The 20615-nt window shown below is 49.1% G+C and overlaps 2 protein-coding genes across 2 annotated transcripts in view; both read left to right on the top strand.

The window, feature by feature from the left end:
• Positions 1–1711: 1711 nt before the first annotated feature.
• Positions 1712–5777, top strand: LOC125926165 (dynein axonemal heavy chain 9-like). Its single transcript, XM_049635356.1, has one exon. The coding sequence runs from the start codon at positions 1712–1714 to the stop codon at positions 2894–2896; it is 1185 nt and encodes a 394-aa protein (XP_049491313.1). The 3' UTR covers positions 2897–5777.
• Positions 4780–20615, top strand: part of LOC125926164 (dynein axonemal heavy chain 9-like) — a 43606-nt gene continuing 27770 nt past the window's right edge. Inside the window, exons 1-7 of the mRNA XM_049635355.1 lie at positions 4780–4802; positions 5804–5962; positions 6323–6449; positions 11156–11308; positions 12310–12435; positions 14624–15025; positions 15185–15345. Coding sequence (XP_049491312.1) covers positions 4780–4802; positions 5804–5962; positions 6323–6449; positions 11156–11308; positions 12310–12435; positions 14624–15025; positions 15185–15345 — 1151 coding nt within the window. The remainder of the gene's footprint in view (positions 4803–5803; positions 5963–6322; positions 6450–11155; positions 11309–12309; positions 12436–14623; positions 15026–15184; positions 15346–20615) is intronic.

Raw genomic sequence — 20615 nt, 5'->3', positions numbered from 1 at the left:
CTGACACTGATTTAATGGGATGCATAGCTGTTATTGTGTTGCATGGTAATTAGGCTTAAGTGGCGAGCAGTTCAGGTAAATGGCTTTAATTAGGATTACTTTCCATCCGTCAAGTCAGATATTTCCAAAGACAACTGAGAGGAGAGGCAGTTCAAGAAAAAGACGTCGTATGCCGTCCTCCCCTCCACACTCCACCACCCAACTAACATACACGAGCATACGTACGTACGTGTGCGTGGGCACGCACACACATGCTAGACTGGAGGAAACGACCGGTTCTTTAAATCCCTCATTTGCCCTCAACTTTCCCCTTGATGATGAAGCCCACGATACCTTATTTTGATCTTAGAGGAACGTGGTATTCCCCCTTAAGTCACGGTGCCCCCAAATTGGCCCTCCAGGCGCACAGAGAGAAGAAACTAGAGTTGGTGATGGGGAGGAAAACGAGAGGCTCCTTACACACTTGGTTCCACATGCTCCTGACCAAAGAAACGTTATCTGCCCACATGGGTTCCTTTGCACGTCAGGTTCGTTCGTTCGTTCTTTTCTTCCTTCCTTCCTTCCTTTCAAGATTTTAAGTCCTCTCCACACCCAACATGGGGCTCAAACTTACAACCCCAAGATCAAGAGTTGCGTGCTCCATGGACTGAGCCAGCCAGATGCCCCTGCATGTGGGGTGCTGATGTTGGAGGAGAGAGGCCAAGCCGGGAACGCAGTTCTGGAAAGGTAGGGCCGTGAAGCAGGCGAGCACTGGGGAGGCTCAGAGGGGGCGGTGGATGCCTGCCGTGAGCACAAGAGAGAAAAGAGGGTGGGGGCCTATGAAGAAAAACCGTAAAGCTGGGCACAGCGCAGAGATAGAAGTCGGGTGAAGAACCAGAGGCACCCAGGATTCAGGAGAGAGCAGGCCAGAGTGGTCTAAGGCTCGAGATCAAGGACAACTTGGAGGGAGGACTTAAGAAGAGGAGTCTGACTTGAGGCCCCTAGCAAAGGAGAAGCACGATGACTGCACAGGGCCCTGGTGAGGTCTCTGTGCTCGGTCTTCAAGGTCCTCTATCCGTGGTTCCCAAACGTGGCAGTGCCGTTGCCTGGAGGCGTCACAGGCCACCCACGTGAGCTTCCCCACAGTCAAGGACGCCAACCTGGCACGCTGGAACCACCCGGCAAGCTGCGCCTGGGTCTCACCCCTAAAGAGCCTGACTTCACTGGACTGGGGAGCAGCCTGGGCACGGAGAGCATTCAAAACTTCTGGCAAATTCTAACATGTCACCCAGACTGAGAGCCAGTGCCCCAGAGGGAGTGTAGGGTAGGACTTCTAGATGCCAGCCCTCTCACCTAAAGACCGCCTACCACGCATAGTCCTGGCGGGAGCTCTGGCTTTACAGCACCTACGGGAACGTGACCGTGTTCCTCTGTGTCAGGTGCTCTGGGAGCCAGTGCGCAAAAGCACAGTCCAAAGGGAGCTTGAACAAAGGGATGGTCCCCTTCATCCCTGGATGGGGGACCGGGGAGCAGCAGAAAAGGAGACTAGTTTTCCCTTCTCAGGTGTGAAGAGAAGATCCAAGCCTCCTGTTCCCCTTGAACTGTCTTTTCTCCAGCTGTGCGCGCTTACCCCGCCCCCCCCAACCCACCCCGAGTGCCTTTTTCTTCCCGGGCTTCGGTGCCAGTTACCGTTCGTGGCTAGAATACCAGGCGTTTAAAGATTTGAGCTGGCATGACCCTGGCGATTCCGGGACACGAGCCCCCGTGCGCCCTACTCACCGGAAGGAACACGTTTTTGTTTCGTAGGTTCGACAGCGTCAACCCTCACCGAGAGCTGGACGCCAGGCACACGGAGATCCGACAGATGGAGCTGACCCTGGCCTCCATCTGGGAGTCTGCTGCCTTGTTTGAGGTCAGCATTCCCAACTACAAGCAGCTGAACCAGTGCAGGCGGGAAGTCTGCCTGCTGAAGGAGCTCTGGGACACGATAGGGATGGTCACCTCCAGCATCCATGCCTGGGAGACGGCCCCGTGGAGGGAGGTCAACGTGGAGGCCATGGACCGGGAGTGTAAACGGTTCGCCAGGTGCATCCGGAACCTGGACAAGGAGGTCAGGGCCTGGGACGCGTTCGCGGGCCTGGAGAGCACCGTGTCGGACGCTCTGAGCTCCCTGCGGGCGGTGGCCGAGCTGCAGAGTCCGGCCATCCGGGAGCGGCACTGGAGGCAGCTGGTGCAGGCCACGGGCGTGAGCTTCGCCGTGGACGAGGGCACCACCCTGGCAGACCTCCTGCGGCTCCAGCTGCACCATTTTGAGGACGAGGTGCGGAGCATCGCGGACAAGGCCGTGAAAGAGATGGGCACGGAGGAGACCTTGACGGAGCTGTGCGCCACCTGGGCCGGCCTGGAATTCCGGTACGAGCCCCACCCGCGGACCGGCGTCCCCCAGCTGCGGTCGGACGAGGACCTCCTCGAGCTCCTGGAGGACAACCAAGTCCAGCTGCAGAACCTGATGACGTCCAAGCACGTTGCCTTCTTCCTGGAGGAGGTGTCCGGCTGGCAGAAGAGGCTGTCCACGGCCGACGCCGTCATCTCCACCTGGTTCGACGTGCAGCGCACGTGGTCTCACCTGGAAAGTATATTCATGGGATCCGAAGACATCCGGGCTCAGCTGCCCCAGGTACCTGCTAAGGAAATCCCGCTCGCTCTGCTCCCTTACCCGAGTCGAGGGAGGCGCCCCCCGTCTGCGCGGTCCTCTAGACCCTGTCCTCCTCTGCCTGGCCTTGCCTCCGCTCGAAGGCACCTGCAACGAACATCGGCCTCCCAAGCCGCCACAAGTCAGGCAGAGGGAAAGAGAGAAGGGGAAATGCACACCGATCAGTGTGTCCCTGGATGGCTGGGAAAAAGAAAGGAGGGTTGATTGGTGTTGTTCTAACGTGTATTTAAGAAAGGAGATGGAGGGGCGCCTGGGTGGCTCGGTCGGTTAAGCGTCCGACTTCGGCTCAGGTCATGATCTCGCGGTCCGTGAGTTCGAGCCCGGCGTCGGGCTCTGTGCTGACCGCTCGGAGCCTGGAGCCTGTTTCGGATTCTGTGTCTCCCTCCCTCTCTGCCCCTCCCCTGCTCATGCTCTGTCTCTCTCTGTCTCAAAAATAAACGTTGAAAAAAAGAAAGAAAGGAAATGGAGACTATCAGCTCCTGAAGTTTGGGATGAGCCAGTCACGAGCCGCTCCACAATTACAGTGCAGTTGTCAACTGGGAGTGAGCATTTGTTTCCGGGCAAATTCAAGTTCCTTCTTGAGCCGTGAGGCACCCTGCAGACCTCTGGCCTGTACCGCCTGCGAAACACCAGTCTGCAGCTAAATCCTCAGCAGCGAACTTCTCTGAACTATACATTCTTCTCATTACTACCTTCCCTGTGGTTGATTGCCCCTTCTAATTTGTCTTAATTAATGTGCCATTAACTTACCCACCTCTCAGTGGATTCATATTCATTGGATTTTTTTTTTGCAGAGTTCTCTGTTTCTCTGTACCCCCTCAGCACAGAAAGCTTTTTGCCTACAAATCAGTTTGTTTCCAAAACGTCACGCATTGTGCAGACCTCCCTTAAAAGTTGAAGCGCCCCCCCCGTCAAAACTTTGTATTTTTCCAGCTCGCCCCTCAAAAAGCATATCTAATGTCCGACTGCAGATGGAAGGTTGTACATGCAGAACGAAAGACAGCAGAAAACTGGGGCGCCTGGGTGGCTCAGTCGGCTCAGGGCACGATCTCGCGGTTCATGAGTTCGAGCCCCGCGTCGGGCTCTGTGCCGACAGCTCGGAGCCTGGAGCCCGCTTCGGATTCTGTGTCTCCCTCTGTCTCTGCCCCTAACCCACTCACGTTCTGTCTGTCTCTCTCAAAAATAAATAAATAAACAACAACAACAAAAATTTTTTTTTAAATAAAAAAACAGAAAACAATTCTGATAGGTTGTCATCAGGCCACATGGAATAAGCCAGATTTTCTTTCTCTGCAGTGCTCATGACTGGAGAAGAGCAGGTTTAATTGGGGGGGGGGGCGGGGCATGGAAATCAGTGGAGACTTTGGTAGAGACTCTGAGGAGACATCTGAGAACTCCCAACTATGCACCAGAAAGAATTGGTGTCATTAACTTCTCAGTGGCAAGGGTTTGTGTGTGAAGTATGCGAACACATTTAATTTTTTTTTTTTTGTATTAACAGTGCAATAACAGAGACAATTTGAAAACATGATAAAACCGGTCATAATCTTACACCCTAACTAGTAACTATTTTCATTCATTAGAAACATTTCCCAACTTGGCTTGACACACACAGGCATTTCTGTACAGTTGCCCTCTGCAGGATATCAATTTTCTTTCCAGCTCTTTCCATGGGAGCACTCGTGCTCCGTACTTCATACTTCTGATGAAACCTCGAGACTTCCGCACCTCTCACGGGAACAAGATACCTCACTGAGCAAACATATTGTCCCCAGCCCCCCTATTTCTAAATCTTCTTGGAGAGGGGTGTGGATTGAAGATGTTCGGAGCAGACCCAGGTGGGCGGGGCAGGCTGAGTTTCAGCTCTGTCTCTTGGAGCTGTGGGATCTTGGGCAAGTTGCTTAACCTCCCTGTGCCCTGGTTTCCTCCCGCGAACTGGGACAAATACTAGAACCTACTTCAGGGATGTAACTGAACAGTGCACACAGCATATACCGTTGTGATCGTTGCCGTGTAATAAAAATACCACAAGCTCTCGCCAGGTGCCAGGTGTTGAGCTAAACTCTGCACATATTATTGTCTCGACCATGTCAGTGATGTTCCTCACTGTGTGTGTTTGAAGGACACAGTGGTAACTGATTCGTTTGACCTCACGTTTGCCGAAGAACGTCTTACTTTGGTTACGTAAACTTTAGCACGGACCCAGGGAAGGCAGTGGACCCGCCCGCCGTCCACCTGATGTAGGAAGTGTGTGTTTTATGCCGACGGTTCTCAAAGTATGGTCTGGGGACACTGACCTTTGTAGGGGATCCTCAGGGTCAAAGCTGTCTTAAGAATAGCGCTAAGATGCTGTTTTCCGCTCAGATTTTCCCGGGCGCACACAGGAGTTCCCCAGAGGCTCTATGATACGTGACATCACGACAGATCGAATGCAGAGCAGGAAAGAAAACCTGGTCACGTTCCAAGTCAGACATTAACTTTGGGGAGGAAAAAACAAAAAAACAATGTCACCTCCTCTCTAAGTTATTTTGTTTTGGAAAATACAATTATGTTAGAAGTATATTATCAGGTTACCATCATGGGCTTAATATCATTACTCTTCAAATGAATTAACAAAATATTTTTTCAATCTGTCAACGTCAGCTTCCAACGGAGAAAACGCACTGAGGGCTATATTAGCCACATACGCAAAAAGCTCTTTGCACTCCTCGCCGATTTTTGCAAAACACAGAGGGAGGGATTTTGTGGCCCAAATGTGCAGGAACTTCTGTTTCAAGCCAAGAGTATTTCCTTGTTGAAGTTTTTAGGGCCTCCCCCAAGGACCGGTTTCTGCTTCTGAATTGCTGCAGATGAGGGGACCTTCTTCGAGTCCAAGAAAGCAGTGGTGAATTTCCCCCCACGTTTTTTTTTTAATTTTTTTAACGTTTATTTATTTTTGAGACAGAGACAGAGCATGAATGGGGGAGGGTCAGAGTGAGGGAGACACAGAATCTGAAACAGGCTCCAGGCTCTGAGCTGTCAGCACAGAGCCTGACGCAGGGCTCGAACTCACGGACCGCGAGATCATGACCTGAGCCAAAGTCAGCCGCTTAACCGACTGAGCCACCCAAGCGCCCCTCCCCCCACGTTTCAATTTCAGGATTCTGAAAGATTTGAAGGCATTGACGTGGACTTTAAAGAGCTGGCTTACGATGCCCAGAAAACTCCAAATGTCGTGGAGGCCACCAATAAACCAGGTCTTTACGAAAAACTGGAAGGTCTTCAGAGCAGGTGATGGTCTGCTTGCTCCCCCCCCCACCCCCGCCTTTATACCGGGGAAGGTGATGGTGCCTTTTCCCCATTCTCTGAGACCCTTACTGTCTTCAGCTATCCAAGCAAGTGTGTGTGTGTGTGTGTGTGTGTGTGCGCGCGCGCTTCGATTTTCCGGTATGGTAGGTAACGTGGGGTATTATGAGAGGCGCTTGTTTGGGTGGAAATGCACCAGTGCGTATATTCGCGAATACCCTCAGTGTTTCTGGCACTGATTTCCATACGCATTCCGTGTCCTGCCTCTGTCTGCCTTTGGGTCATGTCTACACACCTATGCGCCCAAGCAAACTTAATTACAAAATCCTATGTCTGTGCCCTCAGATTGCACCTGTGTGAGAAGGCCCTGGCAGAGTACCTGGATACGAAAAGGCTTGCCTTCCCTAGGTTTTACTTTCTGTCCTCTTCTGACCTGTTAGACATCCTTTCCAACGGCACAGCTCCTCAAGAGGTAAGCGGAGGGAGCGCTCGTGGAAGCATCCAGAAAGTCTGAGGGGGCTCCCAGGTGGGAAGGTGTCAGATTCCCCATTATGCCTCCTCTCTCTGGTAGGGTGCGTATTTCAGACCCACGTTCCCCCCCACCCCACCTCACCCCCCGGCATCTTCCACGTTTATAGTTAGGCTTCTCGGGGAGCCCCCGGCCCATCAGTGGCTCTAACCCCTGAAAGGGGAAGCTTCGAGGATGGGGAAGGTGGAGGGGTCTAAGCCTTCACAGGAGCGTGCCTTTGATCGGATTCTGAAGAGAGATCCAGGTAGGTGCTAGCAAAAGTTACAGCAAACATTTCCAGGGGAGAGAAGACTGAAGGTTGTATTAACATGGCATTTTGTGATTTTTGTGTGTGCGGAAAGAGTGTACACAAGGAGCTCAAAATTTGGAGTTCTGGCCCCTGGTTCTAGCCACTTGTTGGCCGTGTGGTCTTGGGAGTCCCTTCTCTTTGGTGAAATTTCCTCATCTGTAAGATAGGAGAAGGCTACTGCGGTACAGCCTTTTTCCGCCCCCCCCCTCTCTCTTAATATGAAAGTCCCACTGGTTGTGTTTGGAGCTGTAGACAGTGCTTCTCAAACATGAGCGTCACCTGGGGGCTCAGGTGCATCAGAATTACCTGGAACGCTTGTTAAAATGCAGATTCCTGGGCCCCAGGGTTTCAGATGAGCCTGTAGGTCCAGGTGGGGCTGGAGAGGTTGCATTTCTAAGGATTCCCCAAGTGATGCTGGCGGTCTCGGGACCACCCTTCGAGAAGGACTGTCTTAGACCCTAGGTCTGCGTCTCCAAGTGACAGGTAGGACGGGGGGATGGTGTCTCCACCAGGTGTCACCCCGAGAAGACGCCAAGATCTGTGTGTATGTAGTTCTCCACTTTTCCTTTGACGGAGGATATCCGGTCAGAGTACCGTGTTCAGAAGTTACTTGGATGAGTTCTGTCCCGCCCTTCAGTGTGATTTTTGTACTTCATCTGAAGTATGGTTGGGCTCAGGTATTTCTCTTGGCTTTTAGTTTTTGTTTCTGTTTTTGTTTTTTCTTCCCATCCCTGTGGATTGGATTGTTTGAATACGTAGAATTCTAAAAGTCAAGATGTGCAAAAAGGTATGTTGGAAATGCCCCTCCTGTACTTCCCCTCCACTCCCTGTAGGTCACCGACCCCACTAGTTTCTGGCTTTCCTTTGCAAGAAACAAGCAAATGTTCGTTTATATCTGCCCGTGTGGTTTTCTAATTTACCCTCCTTTCTCACATAAAAGGGAGTCTGCTATGTATACTTGAAAGCAGTTTTTTATGTTGTTACATATCCTGGAAATCACTCCATATCAATTTAAAGGCATGGCCCTCGTTTTTTTTTTTTTAATGTTTATTTATTTATTTATTTATTTATTTTTAGTTTTTTTTAACCTTTATTTATTTTTGAGACAGAGAGAGACAGAGCATGAATGGAGGAGGGGCAGAGAGAGAGGGAGACACAGAATCGGAAGCAGGCTCCAGGCTCTGAGCCATCAGCCCAGAGCCTGACGCGGGGCCTGAACCCACAGACCGCGAGATCGTGACCTGAGCTGAAGTCGGACGCTCAACCAACTGAGCCACCCAGGCGCCCCTAATGTTTATTTATTTTTAAGAGAGAGCATGTGCCAAGCAGAGGAAGGGCAGAGAGAGAGAGGGAGACGTAGAATCTGAAGCACGCTCCGGGCTCTGAGCTGTCAGCACAGAGCCCGACATGGGACTTGGATTCACGAGCTGTGAGATCATGACCTGACCCGAAGTCAGACGCTTAACCGACTGAGCCACCTTGGCGCCCCCCCCCCCTCATTTTTTTTTAATACACCTGCATCCTAACTCCCTGGACGATGCCACAGTTTGGCCAAAGGTTGCTGATACAATTTTTCAATTACAAATCCTGTGCCAGCGGATAACTTTGGGCTTTGTATTGTTGGGGGTCTGCCTTCCAGGCAAATGCCTAGAAGTGGGATTTTTCTGGGTCAGAGGGTAAATGCTATGCGGTCGGGTTTAGAGGTGGCCCTATTTCCCTCCGTGGGGAAACAGCCTGTTGCGTCACCACCAGCAACGGAGGAGAGCGGCTCTCATGGAGCCTAAAGATGACAGCCGTGCGTTAGTTTCCCATCTTCGCCATTAACTTTCCACCTCCCTGAAATTATATTTTTGGTTTGTTGGTGAGAAGCATGTACCAAACACAGATCATCCCTAGAGTTAAAACCCACCTTTCTTTTGTTCCCCTATATAGTTTTCCGAAATAGTTCCAGAGTAGCTCACGCATAGCGGAGTTGAGATATTTATCACACCGGCATTCTGTTTTGTAGCTATACGTTCATTAATTCCATGTGTAGGGAAAGTCAAAGATCGTTGCCAGACCTTTTGTACATGATGTGCTCATTCTTAAATACTTACATATTTTTTTTAACGTTTATTTTTGAGAGAGAGAGAGAGACAGAGCACAAGCAGGGGAGGGGCACAGAGAGAGGGAGGCACAGAATCCGAAGCAGGCTCCAGGCTCCAAGGCGTCAGCACAGAGCCCGACGCGGGGCTCGAACCCACAGATCGCGAGATCATGACCTGAGCTGAAGTCGGACGCTTAATCGACTGAGCCACCCAGGCGCCCCCTAAATACTTATTTTTATTTGTCTTGCTTGATGTGAGTAAATCTGTAAGTAGCTCCTCCCTCCCCACCATCCCGAGAGATGAAGGTTAGTAGACTAATCCCCAGATCCTTCTCTGTCTGTGACTCTGTGGTAGCTTTTACAGGTGAGTGATTGAACGGTCGAGTTTGGAACTCCTGTGTGTCACAGCACTTTCTTCTCAAATCCCCCCAGATGTAGCTCTGAGACATCATCTGAGGTCCACCTGCTTTTTTTTTCCCTCCCCAGACCTTTCTAGGTAACCTCATTTGTTTCCATTTGGATCTCCGTAGAGATCAAAATTTAAAGTTTAATTTTAGAAAGTTTGTATACGTTTATATACTTGCTTTGTTAATTTTTCCAACATTTGACGAGTTTTTTCTTTCCTATCTGAAAACCAGGGTCATTATCTTGAAAAGGTTTTCTTTCTATGTGCTTTAAATTTTTTTAGCGATTGTTTAATTTTGAGAGAGAGAGAGAGCACGCACAAGTGGAGGACAGGCAGAGAGAGGGAGACAGAATCCAAAACAGGCTCCAGGCTCTGAGCTGTCAGCACAGAGCCCGACATGGGACTCAAACCCATGAACCACGAGATCATGACCTGAGCCAAAGTTGGATGATTAACTGACTGAGCCACCCAGACGCCCCTATTCCTATATGCTTTAAAATAATATTTATATTCCATTATCTGGATTTTTTTCCCTTTAAGGTCATCAGAGTTCCATAAGCTAGGATTCTATTTTCTCTGTACAATATAACATTACCTTCATATATTCATACATATTTAAAAAAATTTTTTTTGAGTTTATTTTTGAAAGAGACAAAGCATGAGCAGGGGAGGGGCCGAGAGGGAGAGAGAAAGAGAGGATCTCAAGCAGGCTGCTTGCTGTCAGTGCAGAGCCCAACACAGGGCTCGGTCCCATAACCCTGGGATCATGATCTGAGCCGAGATCAAGACTCAGGTCCTCAACCGACTGAGCCACCCAGGCGCCCCACATTTTCATCTGTTACCCCTCTTCCTTGGTGTCTTTCCATGGCTTCTCAAGCCCATCCACCATATTTCATTCGTCTGTGTTGATTTGGTTCTTAAGTATTTGTTGTCCCCTTACATCATTTTCCTACCACTACCCGTTCATCTCTACCTCCTATTTCATCGCGTTCGTGTTTCTTTCATTTAATTGAAAACAAGGTGGCCTTTTTCATAATCACTTCTGTTTCCTTTATTAAAGCTTCTCTCTCTCTCTCTCCCGCCTCCTCTCCCCCTCCCCTCTGCGCCCCTCCCCCCTTCTCTCTGACAAAGAAGGTTCCCTCCCATCAAGATGCCCATCCCAAGTCACCTTGGGTGGGATCCCCTCTGGTGCCCTCACAGTGTATTTACTCCTCTCCTGTCATTGGCTGGGGAGCTGGTTATGGTAAATTTAGGATTACAACTCCGGGTCCCCGCACCCTGGACGCCCTGTATCTCAGAAAGCTCTACCAGAGAGCTTTCTGCTTATTTTTTTTCCTCTCAGCCTGCCATTTCCCTCATGTCAGGACCACGGCGTGGCTCTCTGGGAACCCTCCTAGAACAGTCACCCAGGGCGTTACTGGAAAGGGGCCTCTGTGTCATGAGACGACGTGGCGAGGGAGAACCAGGTACAGGTCTCCTGCGCCTAAGTGGTTTCAACAGCCGGGTGACTTCTTCCACAGGCCACCGCCACCACCATCGCCCTTCTGCCGCAGGGTAGCATTTTCTGAGGAGGAGGGTTTAGGAATTAACCGTCATTTTTTCCCTCCAGTCTGTTCCCATTTAGTTCAAGCAGACATTCGTGAAACTTTCGCGGCCACGATTCCCACAAATTCCGTGTTCCCTTGACCACTTCTACCCAATTCATTTGGTTCCGACCTCATACCACCCCACCACTGTTCCACAAGCTTCCCTGTAAATGTTTGGTAACCGTCTCTCTAATGGCTGGCACGCAGTAGACCTCTGCACAGTCCCGTCGAGCGTCTGCCCGGACACATTGTCCAATCCTGTGGCGTGGTTTCCCATCTTAGGTTCAACGCCATCTTTCCAAACTCTTTGACAACATGGCCAAAATGGAATTCCAGCTGGACGCCAGTGAGAAAACGACCAAGATAAGTCTGGGCATGTACAGCAAGGAAGGAGAGTACGTGGCCTTCAGCGAGCCCTGTGACTGCAGTGGCCAGGTAGAGTAGAAGTCCTTTGCCCTCCTCATCCCATTCTCTCGCAAGTTATCGGGCAACCTCAACCTTCAGGATGGCCATTTCAACCTTGGGCCGGAACTGCTGTCTGGGCCCTGGGACTGCCAGCTCCTCTCTAACTGACATTGGAGGAGCTCCTGGTGCCTGCCCTCCCCTCTCTGGGAAGGACACACGTCAATATTCATATATCTTTCTTAACCAAAGACCTGTGCAGAGAGGAATGAAATGCGCATAAACAACTACCCAAGTCGAGGAGAAAAGAATTTTTAAATGATTAGCAGCACCAGGAGACTTTAACGTGACAACCCCTGGGGCACCCCATTGGGGAATCTGGCACGCTGACATCTTCCCCTGGAGAAGACGTTCTTTGAGATCAGCTGTTTTCCTGGGATGTCATTTCTCTGTACAAATATAGCTCAGAGTCACTTCCTCCCACAGTCCTACCCCTGGGAGAGCCAAATACCATTGTGCTCCAAGAACTACTACTTCTAAATGTCCCATGTACAATTCCAGAAACACAAAATATGGGGCAACTCTCCCCTAAAACTTCCTTCCTAGCCTCCCCATCACCACTAGAGTATAAGCTATGTGTCTGTTTTTTGACCAGAAAGCATTCAGTTGGAAAATATAATTCTGGTTTACATCTCCATACTGAGTGTGGACAGGTTATGAAAACCCACTGACTCACTGAGCGAGGTTGACCTTGCTTAGCCCAGACTAACACTTCCTTGTCTGAATGCCAGATGGCAGCTCCCCTCCCCTTGACCTGCTACTGTGTCCTGTGTGTTCCAAAGGGGCCTGTCCACCTGTTGTTAATTGAGCCTGGTTCTCACCGACCACCGTCCTGGGCCACAGAAACAAGATGGCTCCCTGTGCCTTCTGGCGGCCATTGGGCCGATGGCTGGGCTCCATTTTCTTGTCTCCCTCTGGGTGAGCGATCGTATCCTTTCCGGAATCCAGCATCTAACTTGGAGTTCTTCTTTCAGGTGGAAATATGGTTGAACCATGTGCTCGCGCATATGAAGGCCACAGTGAGGCATGGGATGACAGAAGGTGTAGTTGCTTATGAAGAAAAGCCAAGGGAACAGTGGCTCTTTGACTATCCAGCTCAGGTATTCTAACCAGGAGCTTTGTGGGCCCCCATCCTTGCCATGTCCCCTCCCTCAGGGAAGTCCTTCGGCCTTGAGGGGATACCAGACCTCAAACTCACTATGTGCTTCACAGTCCAGAAGGCCTGGTCTCCGAATTGTCAACTAAGACTTAGTCCAGCCATTACCCTGGAGAACCTGGGATTGTCCGTTTTTACCCTCTCTGGCCACCGTAGGGAGAAAATGTAAACCGTTCAACTCACTGAGCCAGCCTGCTTTGTATATGCCGAGATCTTTGCTGAGCACAGGGGACCCCAACAGGGAACGAGACCTCATAACCCTGCCTTGCCGGAGTTTACAGACTTGGCAGGGAAGCCAACTTGCTTACAAATGAGCACATAGCTAGCTGGTGGGGTCTGGGGAGCCCCCCCACCTCTGCCGAGGATATGATATGTAAGCTGAGATTTGAAGTAGGAGCTAACAAGTTAAAGATGGAGGGAAAGAGCAACCAGTATGGGGAGGACCTTGAGCTCAGAGGCAAGGAAGAGCATCCTGTGGTTGAAGAACTGAGTGTGGTTTGCAGCAAGAAGGGAAAGAAGGAGCCTGAGCCAGCTGATGGTTCCTACAGAGGAAACTTGAAGCCAGTTCTTACCCACCCCGTTAGGGAGTCTGACTTGCTTCTAAAATGTGTCCGAATCCTTTCCAGGCTTCCCAGGAGGGCGAGGAGGGAAAGGGGCAAATTAATGAGAAATGGCTGCGGTAGACCCTCCCCCCACCCTCCCACCCCCCGTTAGGGGCACAGTGCCCGAGCTGGCGTGTTTGAGGGTTGCAGGCATTTACCAGGAATTGAAGCCACAGGAGTAGAGAAGACTGGTCTTGGAAAAGACGCAGACCCGAGATGAGGGTGCAGAAGTGTCCCTTGGGCATCATGTAAAGACTGGGTAGCCAAGGAGGAGCCAGTAAAGCAGATTGAGAAACGGTGCCTTTTCAGGTAGAAGGTACACCAGGGATGGTCGCAATGGAAACCAAAAGCCGGCCAGAGGTCAGCCATGCCACACGCTTGTAAGAGATCAAGGAAAATAAAGAGGCTGGGGAGTGTCTGTGAGCTTGGTGTGGCCATGTCCATGGAGTGCAAGGTGGTGGCGCATTTCAGGGGGCAGAGAAGGGAGAAGAAGGTGGGGAAATGTTGGCAGCGAGTGTAGACTAACAGAAACGAGAAATAAGTCAGGACTACTGCAAGGATTCTTTTGACTATGCAATGGGTGCATCGCGTTCAAAGCATCCCAGCAAGATCTCTAGCAAAACCCCACGCGCCTGATCCCAAAGGTGAGAATGGTCCTTTTTACTACGACAGGATTCTCTGTTTGACAAAGGGAATAATCCCCATCAGGATTCTTTATTTACCTGAATCAGACTTTTGAGGCGAGAAAATGTGTCGCCTCCTGCTCTTTCGACAGGTCTCATCTAGAGCAGTGTCTCCCCAACCACAGGATGCTACAGACGATCGGTCTATCTAAATTCTCCACCGTGACTAATTCGAATTACGCATTTTCCGTATCAGGTTGCTCAGCAAATGGAAGTCGTGTTTGTTCAAATCCCTTCTTCCATTCCTTTATTTTGACTCTCTGAAAAACACAAATCCCACTGACCACGTTGAATTTTTCTGCAATTCACCTTGGTCTCCAGGAGTAGGCTTTTCAAGGTTATAGGGTCCGAGAAATAAAAACCATACACAGCCAAAGCGTTACGGGCAAGCAAAAATATGCCACAAATGATCATCAGAGGCTCGTTAAGCTAGAACACTCAGACCGCGGGAAGTTTAAGAAGAACAGCACAAAGACCAAGTGTTGTTGAGATGTTCAATCAACATATTGTTAACCTCCCAAGCCCAGGAACGATGCTTTGCCTGGGGAGTAAAGATGGAAAGATCAGAGTAGCAATTTCTAAAAGCCACTGACATTGACCAGGGGGACTCTTTGGTTGTTTTCAACCAAAAGATACATTTTTTTCCAGCGCAGAAAGTGCTTTCCCCACTTGGAACCACTTCACATCTCCAAGGAGACAGAGGCCAGTGGCTCACTTTGGTAGAAGAGGGAGGGAAGGGGCTGAGGTCACCCACACAATTGCATGCTGACGCGCGCTGTGTGATGAGTGGGCTGGCTTTGGAGACAGTCCTGGTAATGGCTTTACTAAGCAGCCTCTGGTGCCACAGGTGGCCCTGACCTGCACTCAGATCTGGTGGACCACGGAGGTGGGCATTGCGTTTGCCAGGCTGGAGGAAGGCTACGAGAACGCCATGAAGGACTATTATAGGAAGCAAGTGGTGCAGCTCAAAACCCTCATCACCATGTTACTCGGCCAGCTCTCCGAAGGGGACCGGCAGAAGATTATGACCATATGCACCGTTGATGTGCACGCCCGGGATGTGGTGGCCAAGATGATCGCTCAGAAGGTGAGTCCCAAACATCCGGGAGTGTCCCTCTTTGTCGCCAGCTACACCGTGAACGGTGGGATAAGGGAGAAGCTCGCATACAGCCCACACGTGGGGGTCCCAGACTCTGCCCCGGCCAGAGAGCTGGCGGAGGGTCATGGTGGCTGCTCCCAGCGAACGTGCGTAATGAGAGCAGCTAATGCTCTCTGTGCTGTGGTGGGCGCAGCATGGACTCCTGACCGGTAGGCAAAACCCAGCTCATCCAGAGCCCCGCGTGTCCTGTGGCCAAGGGGCCACCGGTGGAACGGCGATTGAGCCCCCTCCTCTGCGCTCTCTCTTCAGGTGGACAATGCTCAGGCCTTCCTCTGGCTGTCCCAGCTGCGGCATCGTTGGGACGACGAGGCCAAACACTGCTTTGCCAACATCTGTGATGCGCAGTTTCTATATTCCTATGAGTACCTGGGAAATACGCCTCGCCTGGTGATCACGCCTCTGACAGACCGGTGAGCACTGGCATCAGCCACTCACGGAGAACCCGATTGGTGTCAGGCTCGGGCCGTCTTAATGGGCCGCTGCCCCTTGCTAGTTGCCCACAGAGCTGTAGGGAGGGAGCGCCTGCCCACACAGCACACGTAAAAATAAAACTTGAAGGAGGAAGGGCAGAACCCTTCTCAGGGCAAATCCGTGAGCTGTGATTTTTTTTTTTTTGAGGAATTTACTAGGGGAGAATCCCATACCCCTGGGTTCTCACACCAGCTCTAACACATACCGGCTACTTGACCTTGAAAAACTTGACCTAATGCTTGGTTTTTCTCATCTATGAAATGGAGGCAGTTACTTGTTAAACTGGTCTGGGATCCCCAGAATCGAAAACAAAACCAAAAAAAACTACTGATAAGCATTCTGGAAAGTGGAATTTTGTGTATAGAAGGCTGGAAATGGGGAAAACCCAAGATGTGTTCCTGGAAGAGGGGGAGACACTTGACTTGGGGGGCGATGTGGTTGGCCATCAAGGGCCATCAAGGTTGGCCTGGTAAGGTGGGTCCGAGTTAGGCTATAAATATGCAGCATGCATTTTTTTAGCCAGTAAGTAGCGATAAGCTATTGAAAATTTTTCATCAGCCGAATAAAACTATGTATTTCATGGAGACTTATCTGAGAGCACAGCGTGGGCAAAGGAGAGCGAGGATGGGATATTTTAATTCTGTTGAGATTTCCGTAAATTCTGCTATGATCTGGTGCCCTTTTCCCGTATAATTTCATTGAGCACTAAATCTCTTCTCCAAAGAGCTGCATGTCTGAATGGCTGGCTTACTCCAAATAAGTGACTTGTAGACGGTGAAAAGACTGTCATCAGTGGTGAAGGCTAGAGTGGCCACGTAGAATCTGTGTCATCTCTTACTGAATTTCCCCCCTGCCTGTTTTTAAGTGTTTCCACCTGTATTCTGGCCAAATCCTCAGATGTATTTCCAAGGAACATTGAGTGGAGTTGTAATCGCGGCATTCGCGGCATGACCTGGGATGTGGGAAAATCCCAACATCATCCATAGAGCAGGACCTCATGGTTGATCTCTTCCCCCCGCCCCCATGCTGTTCCTTTCCTTAATTCGTTTTCCTGCCCAGCCTGGAAGGATCTTCCACCCAGAGTCCATTCCACGTTTGCTCTTGTCTTTCTCTCCTTTTCATTTTTTGTGGGAGCCCGCAGAGGTCGCGTCGCTGTCTCTGGTCACTCTCCCTGCACTTAGGAATGGAAACTCTTTGCAGTCAGGGAGCTTTGTCTGTCTTATTTGTTGCTATGTCACCAGCCACCTGCTAGATGTTGGAATTGATACCTGTTGAAGGAATGAATGGTGCTTGAATATTGAAGACCTCTGTGGTAAGAATAGACAGAATTAAGAATAGGAGGTTGACTCAGGAGGGGGATCCACACAGCACTCTCTGCCTTGGCTCCCAAAGAAGGAGGAACAGCTACTCTGTCCTCTGCCCTGATGCGGGGCCCGATACTCCTCCCTGCCCCAGCTTCGGACGAAAGGCAGATAACACCTGTTCAGAGGGAGATGCGGGTTTCTCTGCGGCTGGGACAGTATCGGCAACAGCAGCTCAGAGGGTTCGGGCACCTTAGGGTTGCACTTGGCCTTCACTTGGTATTAGTCCATTAGAGGCGCTCATTCAGTGCGGGCCAAAGGGAAAAGTGTTCCCGCGTCAGGCTTCATTCAGAGCAGACCCTCTCCTGTGTTGTGGTTATTCTCAGCAAGACACGCACCCTAAACAGGAAGGAAATGGGGTCCAGGATTCTCTCTTGCAGTGAGTTTTCCTGCCAGCCTTGGAATATAAGCTAATAGTTTGGGAATTCCTAACGCTCGAAACAGAATCACGAAGCTGTTCTGTATCTGAGCAGTTCGACGAATGTCCGTCTCTGACTCTAGACTGTATGCTCCGTGGTAATGTTGACTTCGATGTACTCACTGTTCTACCCCAAGGGACCCAGCGCTGTGATAGGCATTCAAGTTCACTCCTTGACCGAATTCAGTGGAACGATTTCTGACACAATGCGCCCCCACTTCTCCATCCCCAGTCAGAATATCTCCTTCCTTTCCATGGACATAGCAGACACGATCATTCCAAGTGATAAAAAGTCTAAGACTTTTTTCTTTTCCCTGGGTCGTCACGCCCGCCCCAACGTTGAAGATAATTACCTCTTTTGGATTTACAAGTCTCTAGTACATGAATGCTGAAGGCCTCTGGAAAGGGAGAGGGTAAAGCTCTGGCAAGGAATTCTCTCCAAAACAGGATTTTATCACCCCTCCTATGAAACGATGCAAAAAAAGTAAGAACTAGAAAGGAAGACTTAACACAAATAATGGTGAATACTGTATAGACCTTGACCTCGTTTGGCTCTTTAGATGCTTTTCTGACAAAGTGGTATGTAGTGAATATTTATATGTAAAATTCCATTTTCTCATTGACTTCCATTATTATCTCAAGAAATGTTTTGCCTGGGAAAAAAAAAAAAAGGCCTTAACACAGAAAATCACATTTTAAAGAGCATTCAGCCTTGTCCGGTGTGTAGCTTAAGTACATTTAATTCTCTCCTGCCAGAGGAATTAATCAAATGGACAATTGATCCATAAAACCTTTGCACATTCATTAAAAGCATAGCCGCATTACAGTACCTCCGACTGATTATGCCTATTTCTTTGGAATTTCCCACTGCCCGGGTGGGACCTGAATTTATAAGTAGCTACGATATATTCGCAGGACTCTGGCGTAGCACTAAGCTGAAGAACTAAATGGAAATGCCTTTTCAGCCTGAACAAAAGCAATTCGCATAAGTTGTTTCTCAACCTTTGGATGACCTCCTCTTCCCTCAACTCACCTTCACACACAGACGCCCCTTTCAGCCCCGTGCTGCTGCGTTAAGTACTAATCAACTGCTTATCAAGTTTGAGTACCTCTTAATATCTCAGGAACTGCTGCGAGTAGGTGAGATTTAATTGACCCAAGAGTGTTGGAAGGGGGTTTGCCGGACAAGGACGCAGCACAAGTCCTACACTCCCTAAGTCTTCATCTGCAGTTTTTTATCAGAAAAACTTTGTACTCTGTAAGCAAAGACGATAAAGTCGCCCAGAGGTAACCATTGTTAATATCTAGTCCGTTTCCTTCTGCGTGTAGATGTTGACAAAATGAAATTGCAATCCTGTGCTGTATATAAAATACCATAGATTTTTTTTTTTTACATAACATTATAAATTTTTTTTTAACGTTTATTCATTTTTGAGATAGAGAGAGACAGAGCATGAACGGGGGAAGGTCAGAGAGCGAGGGAGACACAGAATCTGAAACAGGCTCCAGGCTCTGAGCTGTCAGCACAGAGCCCGACGCGGGGCTTGAACTCACGGACCGCGAGATCATGACCTGAGCCAAAGTCGGACGCCCAACCAACTGAGCCACCCAGGCGCCCCTTACATAACATTATATCATGGGCATATTCTCACAACATTCTTCTGAAACACTCTAAGAGCCGGCTTACCTTCTCCTTACAAGTCTCCCATAATTTATGTAACAGACCCATGTTATAAAATGTTTCAGCCACACCTAAGCTTTTACTCTTGAAAATAAATCTGCCATGAACTTGCTTATAAATAACTTTGTGCTGCGTTTCCTAATATTTCCCCAGGAGACAGTCCAAGAGGCAGGGTAATTAGGTGACACGTACTTTAAAATTATTCTTGAAACCGGGGCGCCAGGGTGGCTCAGTCGGTTAAGCGTCCGACTTCAGCTCAGGTCACGATCTCGCGGTCCGTGAGTTCGAGCCCCGCGTTGGGCTCTGGGCTTATGGCTCAGAGCCTGGAGCCTGTTTCCGGTTCTGTGTCTCCCTCTCTCTCTGCCCCTCCCCCGTTCATGCTCTGTCTCTCTCTGTCTCAAAAATAAATAAACGTTAAAAAAAAAATTTAAAAAACATTATTCTTGAAACCAATATTGTTCCCACTCTCACCAGCAGTTTATGAGAATGTTTACCTCGCAACATCCTCACCAATATTAAGTATCATGGTCAGAAATATTATTTTATAAGTCAGAATGGGATCTCATTTGGATTTGGATGCCCTTAATTACTCACAGACTTTAGCATTTTTATGTGCTCATTGGCTAGTAGATTTTCCTGTCCTGTGAATTATTTATGACTGTTCCTGCCCATTTTATTACTTTTATGTTTAGAAAGTCCCTGCTCATTTCAAGATCAGCTCCATTTCACCTGTATTTTACCACAGCTTCTTTTGTTTTATTTTTCCCTTTCTCTTTTAAAATTCTTGGGTAAACTTTTGGGCTTTTGAGTAGAGGGAGTGTTTTTACCACAACATTTTTGGTTACGAGTGCTAGAAGCCAAACCCTAACTAAGGTAAACAGAGGGAAGAATTGTTACCTCATGTGCCTAGGAAATGAGTGTAGCTCCGGGGCCTGGATGGGGAGAGATCGGTGATGGAACTCTCTCCTCTCACGGCTCTGTTTCCTTCTGAATATTAACTTCTCTCTCGCACGGGTTTTCATTGTATGGCTGCAAGGGCAGTCTCCATGCTCACGACTTCATGAATCTTTCGGGAGGAAGAGACACCCTCCCCCCGCTTCTCAGCTCCGTAGATCTGATTCCTTCAAGGGACTCTGGTGAGCCCTGTTTGGATCCTGTGCCGATCTCTGAGTCCCTCACTGGAGCCACCGAGCTTGATTATTTTGCCCAGCCCGAGTCTTGTGCCCACCCCTGGGAGGGTGGGAGATACTTTGGTTGATGGCTGTGCAGCCAGAGGGCTTACCATAAGTGTGGACTCCTGAGCAAGGAAAACCCACAGAAACTACTACGGCAGGGAATATTTGATTTCTTTGGCTGCCAAGTAACCAGTGGACATGACGTGTTTTAGTGAGCCATGCGCCCTTTCCCTCACTGGTCTGTGATGTTTGCTCCACCACATTCAAAATTCTGAGTTCTCAGACTACCTCAAAGCGTCTATCCTGTTTCATCATTGTGTCCATCAACACGCCATATTATTTAAGGATTGTAGCTTTGTCGTGAGCTCTCCTATTTGTGTAGTAAATGTCCACATCATCTTTTATATATATATACATTATATATAAGTATATATTATATATAATATACATTATATATAAGTATATAATATATATAATATACATTATATATAAGTATATAATATATATAATATACATTATATATAAGTATATAATATATTATAATATACATTATATATATAAGGTATATAATATA

This window comes from Panthera uncia, chromosome E1, assembly GCF_023721935.1.
Source record: "Panthera uncia isolate 11264 chromosome E1, Puncia_PCG_1.0, whole genome shotgun sequence".
NCBI lineage: Eukaryota > Metazoa > Chordata > Mammalia > Carnivora > Felidae > Panthera > Panthera uncia.
Note: the sequence above shows the minus strand (reverse complement) of the source record. Positions and strands in the feature narration are given on the sequence as shown.